Raw genomic sequence first — 9,634 nt, forward strand, 5'->3', positions numbered from 1 at the left:
GGGCGTACCTGCATCCTGAGGGCAAGAGTCTAAACTCTGAGAAGAGAGGCTGCTGAGGGTTGACCAGAATGGCCTTTGCCTTCTGGATGACTCTGGCCTGATAGATCTGGTTCAGGGGGTTCAAGGTAGTGCCTATGGTCTTTTGGCACACTTTGATTATACAACCTAGTCTGTTTTTATTGGCCACACTGAGGTTACCAAACCAGGAAGTGATAGAATAAGTTAAAATAGTCTCGATACAAGATGAATAGAACATCCTCATCAGTGTCTTATCAACCTGAAAGCCCCTCAGTTTCCTCAAGAAAAACAGCCTCTGATTGGCCTTCTTGCAAATACGGTCAGTGTTGGCGGCAAAGGTAAATTTCAGAGGTGTGGACTCGAGTCACATGACTTGGACTCGAGTCAGACTCGAGTCATGAATTTGATGACTTTAGACTCGACTTGACAAAATGTAAAAAGACTTGCAACTCGACTTAGACTTTAACATCATTGACTTGTGACTTCACTTGGACTTGAGCTTTTTGACTTGACATGACTTGACATGACTTGCTACTTTCCCCAAAACCCAAAGATTAAAAAGTTATTCGGGAGCGCTTCGTATTTTTCATTGTGTACTTGTCTATCAGCGTTGCGTGTGTCAGCGTGTGTGCTGCGTGTCAAGCGTGTGTGCTCTCAGTACAATAGCCAATCAAATTTGATCCGCGTTGTTTTCGTCCCACAGCATTCATCCAATCAAATTGCAGGAAAACCGATGAAGAAGAAATGTCCAAACCACACGCCAGCGAACAAAAAATGATACCTAAAATAATTTCGTTTGGGTATAAAAATTACGAGGTGGTCAACACAAAACGGTTTGCAGTATGCAACACATGCGGTTCGAAAATTACTGATGGAGAGGCAACAACTTCCAACTTCGTCCGACATTTGAAGTTGCACAAAGAACGGTAAGTTTTGAATGTAAGCTAACGTTCATTGGCTAAGTAACGTGACTTTTATTTGCTGTGTAGTTAAATCAGTGAGGCTGTAAACTCACTGCTAACGTTATAACGTTATTGCAAACACGGGAATCTGTTGCAGTTCACTACCTTATTCATACTTTTTGTTCAGTGATTTTTTTAAGCAGGGTTACGTTAGTCAATATATCACACAAAGTAACGTAACGTTAGACGGCGGTCAGCAGCACCGCGTATTTTAGCCACCTAAAAAAAGTCAAAAATAGTAAAATAAAGGTCAGTTAAAATGTATACTATATTATGAATATGTGTACCGTTTTAGCTAGCTTTCCGACATACTGCTGGTTGTTTACCTCAGTGGTCCCCAACCACCGGTCCGCGGCCCGGTACCGGTCCGTGGATCGATTGGTACCAGGCCGCACAAGAAATTTAAAAAAAAAAAAAAAAGTTTAAAAAAAAAAAAAATCAAATCAACATAAAAAAAGACAAGATACACTTACAATTAGTGCACCAACCCAAAAAACCTCCCTCCCCCATTTACACTCATTGGCACAATCATTCACACTCATTCGCACAAAAGGGTTGTTTATTTCTGTTATTAATATTTCTGGTTCCTACATTTTACATCAATATATATCAATACAGTCTGCAGGGATACAGTCCGTAAGCACACATGATTGTATTTTTTAATGACAAAAAAATAAAAATAAAATACAAATTTATATAATGTAAATAATTCAATGTATATACTCCAATTATTAACTTGTGTGATGACTGTATTATGCTGATAGTATATATTTGTACCATGAATTGATTAACGTGGACCCCGACTTAACCAGTGGAAAAACGTATTCGGGTGTTACCATTTAGTGGTCAATTGTACGGAATATGTACTGTACTGTGCAATCTACTAATAAAAGTTTCAATCAATCAATAGCTGCTGACCCCATCCACAGCAATGTAAAGCCTAAGTCGTGTGCTGGTAGCCTGTCTACTTCTCTCTATTGTGAGTGGGTTGCCCGCCATTTTCCGTGTAGTCCCTCATACAACCCCACTTCACAAATCCCGAACTATCCCTTCAACTCGAAATAAGTTTTAAAATACATGACTAGTGCAGCAACTGTAACCTAATGTTTACCACACACACACACTGTTAAGATTGATATTAATAATATGAGTAATAAAGAGTAGTTTCAGTACTTTTCATATGTGGCTATAAGGGATTTTCTGACATCTGTTTAATATGCTTACAGATTTCAAGAATACCTGATGAACAAAAGCATCACAAATGGACCACAACAGCCTTCAATCTCGCAGTTCCTGGACAATCGTGTCGGGCATTACAGTATGACTCATCCACAGCAGAAAGCTATCACCAATGCAATACTGTCTGACTTGATTATTGATTGCAACTTGCCCCTGTCTATTGTGGAAAACAAGAGTTTTCGCCACTTTCTGACAGTACTTGACAGCAAGTACAGCCCAGTGTGTCGCAGAACACTGACATCAAAAACAGAGAACCTCACTGAAGAAAGACGATCAAAATTAAAAACTCAATTGAGCCACACTGACCATGTTTCAGTGACTGTCGACATTTGGTCTGACCGAAAGATGAGGGGATTCCTCGGTGTCACTGTGCACTGGATGGACAAAGAGGCAGAGAGGATACAGCTCAAGTCCAATCTCTTGGCTTGTGAGCGCTTCAAAGGCTCACATACAGCTGAATGAATCTGTGACAAATTTGAGGCTATATGTGATGAATACAACATTAAAGCTAAACTGGACTACATTATTAGTGACAATGCTGCTAACATGCGAAAAGCATTCACTGTGTGCTTCCCCAGTGAACAAGAGGATGACGATGATGGAGATCATCTGGATGACCCTGAGCTCTGGTGTGATTTAACCGTGGAAGATCAGCAAACGGTAGATGTTGCTATGGCAAAGAAAAAGCGCTTGCAGTGTTTTGCACACACTCTTCAGCTGGTGGTGGGAGATGGTTTGAAAGAAACAAAAGTGGTATCTCCTTCTCTTTCGAAGTTATCTAAACTCAGCTCACTGCTGCACACAAGCACAACATTCAAAGATGTGTTTGATGCTGAATTTGGGGAACAGAAAGGCATCCCTGCTGCAGTCAACACAAGATGGAACTCAACACTGAGGCAAGCGAAGGCTCTTCTCCAGTGCAATCATGTAAGGCTCTGTGCTGTTCTAGAAAAGGCTGGGCACAGGGAGTTGTCATTCACAGCACGGGAGTGGAATCTGTTGAAAGATTTGGTGGACATCTTGAAGCCATTTGGAGAAGCAACTGATTTGACACAGGGGGAGAAGGTTATCACAATCAGTGCTGTTGTTCCATCCATCTTGTCCCTCAACCACCACCTTGAGAAACTGAAGCCTCAGGTCTGTTTTCTGAGCGGCCTGGTCAGAAGTCTCCAGACATCCCTGAACAAAAGATTTCTTGGAATCTTCATCAATGTGAAAATGGCCAGGACACAAGATGGGATCACTGCTCCCTTTTCAGATCCAGTCTACCTCAAAGCAGCTGTCTTGGATCCAGCCTTTTCTCTGTTGTGGGTGGAGCCCCATGTGCTGGTCAGTCGTGATGTCAAGGCAGAGGTGGCACAACAGGTTAAAGGTAAATGTAACTGAGTCTAATGTAACTTTTTCCCTCATAATCTGATCTAACTGACTGCAGCAATAACTAAGTATTTCAGTCTAGCACACTGCATCACCAACACAAATGGTAATGATAAGGTCTCTTGTTTCTGCTATTGTTTTTACATGTTTACCAGAATTGATCCTGCAAGATGCTGCAGAGACTGAGCAACCTGCGCCTCTTGTTGATGAAAAAGAGCAAGGGGACCTTGGAGAAGGAGAAGGGCTGTTTGCTGCTTACCACAAGAGACAGAAGAAGGATGTTGGGACTACTCCAGCACTACAGCTAAGTCACTACCTTGACATAGCTGAAGGACAGAATGCCCTTTTGTTCTGGGCATTGAACATGAAGACTCTTCCTTCACTGTTCCGAGTGGCCATGAGAGTCTTGGCAGTGCCTGCCTCCAGTGCTCCAGTGGAGCGAGTTTTCAGCCATGGTGGCATCATACTACGCCCCCATCGTGCACAAATGACTGACAGACTCTTGGCCAATTTGGTCTTTTGCAAATGCAATGCAGCATATGGCCCTGACATATAAAAAGTACAACCTTTTTGTTATGTTATATGTCATGTTTTTTCAATGTTAACACTTTTGTACAAATAAGTACAGTTGCACTTTATTTTTCAAATGTGTTTATTCTGTAAAGGAATGAGTCAAATGTTTAAAATGACTGGTTAATAGTGCTATTATAAAGTGCAATGTCAGCACAATTTTCTTTCCTGCAATTTAAAATGCACTTGTTTTAATAAATAAATACAGCGTTTGAAAAGCATACACAATCTGTGTTAATATATTAGTCTGTGGTTAAAAGGACTTGAAAGGACTCGAAACTCAAAATGCAGGACTTGGGACTTGACTTGAGACTTTCCAGTCTTGACTTTGGACTTGACTCGGGACTTGCCTGTCTTGACTCGAGACTTGACTCGGACTTGAGGGCAAAGACTTGAGACTTACTTGTGACTTGCAAAACAATGACTTGTTCCCACCTCTGGTAAATTTATTGTCTAAAATTGTACCTAGATACTTGTATTCACTGACTATCTCAACAGCAGAGCCATTAATGATAATGGGTCCTTTGGCAGGGGGATCACGGCGAAAGTCAATGAACATCTCCTTCGTTTTATCGCCATTAAGCTCCAGATACAAATCATCGCACCATTTGATGAAGTTCTCTAGAACAGGACCGTGGTCTGATTCTTTGTCCTGCAGTAGGCTGACTATGACCGAGTCGTCGGCAAACTTAATGATGGACCTTGACTGAAGTGTGCTTTGACAGTCATTTGTGTACAGTGCAAACAGCAAGGGGGACAGGGTGATCCTGTGGAGCATAAACGGGCATCAGACAGTGTGCCGTTAACACGGGTCCTCTATGATCTTGAAGTGAGAAAGTCCACTAGCCAGCATATAGTACCAAAGTCAATATTGGACATACTCAGCAGTCTAAGAGACCGAATGTGTGGCTGCATGCAGTCGAACGCAGATAAAAAATCCACAAAGCATGTGTTTTATTTTCATCTAGATGCCCAGCAACAAGGTGTAGTAATGTTGCTGTTGTTATGTACAGAGAAGAGAAGGAGGCGACAACCAGGGCACAACTGCGGTTCACAAGGTGTATTTAAACCTTTGATGATTACGTGGCGTGTGTATGCTACTCTAAGTGAAAGAGTGTAGACTATGTGTAATATTAATAGTGTAAATGTTACCAGGGTTTGTTGTCTGTGAGTGTTGGTTGTATCTTTCGTCGAATCCAGAGGGGCAAGGCGAAGAGGCAGTTCGTGAACAGGCATAAGGTCGGGGGCAGGAGCGAGGCAGCGTGGTCTGGGTCCGAGCAGGGAGGTCGTGGATCGAGGAAGGCAGTCAGGAATCCGGCTGGATGTCGAGAGGCAAGGTACGATCCCGGAAGACAGGGGTGTCACTGCGGAAGACACAAGGGACATGAACAAGGGAGACACGGAGAGAGCAAAGAGCAAAGCACAGGGGAGGGAATGCCAGACGTGATGCTTACTGGGAAGATTAGTGACGTTCTGGCAAAGGTTCCTCGGGTTCGCTGGTCTTTATGCCGCTCCCCCTCGTCAAGTCCAGGTGCGCTAAACAGTGATTGTCTGCAGGCTTGTTGCTGTGTGGGCGTGTTGTGCTCAGTGCGAGCAGGGGCGTGTCTGAGCGTGCTGCCAGCAGAGGTGCCTGCAGCTGCAGGGGAAATGTGGGTTCGACTACGCGTCATAACAGCTGTGGCATCATCTACACCAGGGGTGTCAAACATACGGCCCGCGGGCCGGAACCGGCCCCCAAGGAGGTTCGATCAGGCCCGCAGGATAATTTGAAAGTGGAAAAAATGCATAAAAGACATGGAATTAATATTTTAAATTCGCTGCAATTCATGGATTATCCGCTAAGGGGCGCACTCTTTCCATCAGAGTAGAAGACAAGCCGCATCACTGAGACAGACTGAAAACAGCAGACGGTATCAATGCGCCATCTGCTGCTTGTTACGACGTTGTTAATACCTTGGTCTCTACCTCTCCGCTACACCCTCATTAGCCAAAATGTCGTTATCCAAACGGAGAAAAGTAGATATGGAGTGTAGAATTTTCAAAGAAAAATGGACCACGTCCTATTTATTTACAGAGATGCACGGAAGACCTTCGTGCTTGGTGTGTTTGCAACAAGTTTCGGTATTGAAGGAATATAATATTCGACGCCACTACGAGACTCATCACAGCGAAAAATATGACGGCTTGCAAGGACAACTGAGAAGAGATAAGATTAACGAATTGCTGGCGGGTCTGAGGAAACAGCAGTCAACTTTCATCGTATTTCAACGTTTTCAGGTATTTTGTGAACTTGAGACAGAATTTTCAGTTTTTCGCTCACCTTTCACAGTTAAAGCTTCTGATCTGCCGGTCGAAATTCAGCTAGAGATAATTGATTTGCAGTGTGATGCAGATTTGAAGGGCAAATTTGCCTCTGTAGGTCTGGACAGATTTTATCAGTATCTACTACCAGGGTACCCCAAATTAACAGCCCTGGCTGCTAAAATTTTGTGCATGTTTGGGACAACCTACCTTTGTGAACACATTTTCTCAGTGATGAATATCAATAAAACAAAAATGCGTTCAAGTCTCACAAACAAGCACTTAAATGACATTCTGAAAGTGACAGCTAGTCAGGACATGACACCTGGTGTTGATGCACTTGTACAGGCCAAAAGATGCCAAGTTTCAGGAACAAATACAAGTCCAGACTAGACTAACACCTTTAAAATGCTGCCTTAGATACTGTTTGCATTGAAAGAATACAGCTCTGTGAAGATGAATCCTTACTGTGGTGATTTAAAAAATGTGCACTTTAATGTTAGTCAGCAGCTTCAAAACAAAAGTTGTGTGATGGAATTCTACTGTTCATACAACTCCATAAATTTTCAGTATGTATTGTATGTGTATGTATGTTTCATGTATGAAGTTTACAGATTTACAGGACAGGCGAACACTTTCTTCGTTACACATTTAAAATCACTCTCCTTAGTTTGTAAGGTGTACACAGGGATTACATTTAGATTTTATATGCGTATGTGTAAGTGGTTTAAAAATTCCTTTCTTTAAAAGTCTCATTTAATCTTAAAGTGCATTACTATATTTTTCAGTACCAATTAAAGTTTTGTGCCTTTGTAAAATCAGTGGGATCAGTTGCAATGCATATTTGTGAATGATAAAAGTAAATTGCAGATTCGTCTAAGGAAATATGAGGTGTTTCATGAAATGTTTTGTAAAAGGATAGTTCATTAAATTTCAATATTTTCCTAATGTTCTTGTGCTTCTTTACACCAAAACAAAGGAAAGACATGATATTTTGGTTATTTATAACAGAGTATGGTATAATTTTAATGGTCCGGCCCACTTGACATCTCCCTAGGCCGTATGTGGCCCACGATGCAAAATGAGTTTGACACCCCTGATCTACACCTTTCCTGGGCTGATAAGCAAACTGTAGTGGATCAATTGCATCTCAGGTCATGACCATTAAACTCTGCTTCACTATTTTCTTGAAGCTTTTCATCACCAGGGATTTCAATGCCACAGGGCGGTAGTCATTCAGCCCCCTTGGTGATGGGACCTTTGCAACGGGTACTACAATGGATTCCTTCCATAATTTGGGGACACAGTTCTGTGATAAAGACAGTTGGAAGATGTGAGAGAAAATGCCACATAAAAACAGACCACATTCTTTAAGTAGTTTACCACTAATGCAGTCAGGCCCCTGGCTTTTCCTCACATTTGTCTGCTCAAATGTTCTCCAGACATCCATTTAATTAATCTGAATCAGACTGCTTACAGGGGCACCTCTGAATTCAGATAGTTCATTACAAATATAACTGGTTTAACTCATCTGCTAGTACAGAATAAGGCTTGTGGGGGTTAGGCAGACCTTTTTTGGAGTCTTGCATTCCGACCATGGAATTAATTCCCCTCCAAGCATAGCGGGAACTACCATTTTTTTAGTTCTTCCTCTACCTTATCTTTATACTGTAGCTTGGCCATTTTCATGTCTTTTTTGACCAGCTTGTGAGCTTCTCTTTGTTTTTCAGTATCACCCTGATAAAAAGCCAACTTTTTCAACTTTAAGGAATTTTTAAGGGATTTGCTAACCCATTGCTTATTATTTGGGTATACTTTTATTATCTTCCTAGGGATAATCATTTCCTCACAAAATTTAATATAACTTGTCCCAGTGTCACTCAGTTTGTTGAAGTCCTTACAAGAGTCTTCAAAAACATCCCAATTGGTTCTGTCATAGCAACCATTTAGTTCACGAACAGAGCCCTCCGTCCACACAGCCACCTCCTGGCACTCCACTTTTACTCTCTTGAGGGCTGGTTTATACACAGTGGCCAGAGAGATGCTGTTGTGATCAGATGAGCCTAATGGTGCTAGTCCGTAGGATTTGTAGGCGCCTTTTATGGTGCCACAGCACAGGTCCAGAATTTTTCCATGCCTAGTTGGGCAGCTTACATACTGGTGAAAGTGACCTAGGGACTTCTTAAGGCTACATGAATTAAAATCTCCCAATAGAAAATGGGGGGCTGCGGGGCTGATGCTTTGAAGTCGGTGCACAAGTTTAACAATAGTGGATGTTGCCTCTCCCATATTAGCTCTGGGGTGGATGTAGACAACTGTCCTGAACAGCTGTGAGATTTCTCGCTGTAAATAAGACAGCCGCAGTGAGACACTTAAAAGTTCAATTACTGGGCTACATATAGTTTCCCGCATCGTGACAGTCTTACACCAGGCTGGGTTCACATACAAGCACACGCCTCCTCCCAGTGTTTTACCTGTCAGCTGTGCGTCTCTGTCGAGCTGAAAAGGCTGCCCGAAACCAGTGACTTCCAGGTCCTGGTTCAAGTCGTGATCCTTTAACCACGTCTCTGTTAGTGCAATCACACAAGAGATATGCACTTTATATGAGCTTGAAGCTCGTCTACTTTGTTTCTCAGTGATTGTGCGTTACTGAGGATGATGGAGGGAAAGGGTAAGCGGCGTAATCCAAGTCGGAGCAGCCGCTGTCGCACTCCTCTATGCCCTCGCTTCCTCGTCGAGACAGCTCCTTGCACCACCGTGCATGGCTTTCTCGTATGTGCCGCTGCCCGCCTCCCATCTCGGACTCTCGGTTTGCGGATCTGCGGCAGAATGCCAGCTGGCAGGGTCCCGACTTTTGAGCCTCTACAGCGGATCAGAAAGTCACGGGCTGTATTGCAGTGAGTGGGGCTGCTGGCCGCGACCCACGCTGTCGGTTCTCAGCTGTGACTGTCCCTCGGGCAACGCCATGCAGAGCTCCTCCAGAATCTCTGTTTTGTTTGAAGTCATGTTTAAGTTGGTAGACTACTCAACAATAGTCATACACAAAGCCTGTGCACTCATTAGTTCATGATGATAACACAAAACACTGATCGCACATGACAGACAAAAAAAAAGGACCAACAAACAGAGCGACTACTTTTGCGTGTCGCTGCTCAGAGGCAGCGCCATCT

General features: G+C 42.9%; 1 protein-coding gene across 1 annotated transcript; it reads left to right on the plus strand.

The window, feature by feature from the left end:
• Window positions 1–2,765: 2,765 nt before the first annotated feature.
• Window positions 2,766–4,566, plus strand: LOC133656973 (zinc finger BED domain-containing protein 4-like). The gene is made up of 2 exons (XM_062057864.1): window positions 2,766–3,591; window positions 3,749–4,566. Exons 1-2 carry the CDS (start codon window positions 2,766–2,768, stop codon window positions 4,147–4,149), a joined length of 1,227 nt encoding a protein of 408 aa, XP_061913848.1. The 3' UTR covers window positions 4,150–4,566.
• Window positions 4,567–9,634: the final 5,068 nt, after the last annotated feature.

Source organism: Entelurus aequoreus, linkage group LG09, assembly GCF_033978785.1.
Source record: "Entelurus aequoreus isolate RoL-2023_Sb linkage group LG09, RoL_Eaeq_v1.1, whole genome shotgun sequence".
In the NCBI taxonomy this organism is placed as follows: Eukaryota; Metazoa; Chordata; class Actinopteri; order Syngnathiformes; family Syngnathidae; genus Entelurus; species Entelurus aequoreus.

Bases quoted from the DNA above. Each gene is read 5' to 3' on its own strand.
- LOC133656973 (XM_062057864.1), top strand. From the start codon at position 2,766: ATGCGAAAAGCATTCACTGTGTGCTTCCCCAGTGAACAAGAGGATGAC. The intron at 3,592-3,748 runs GTAAATGTAACT...CATGTTTACCAG, and splicing joins GGTGGCACAACAGGTTAAAG to AATTGATCCTGCAAGATGCT.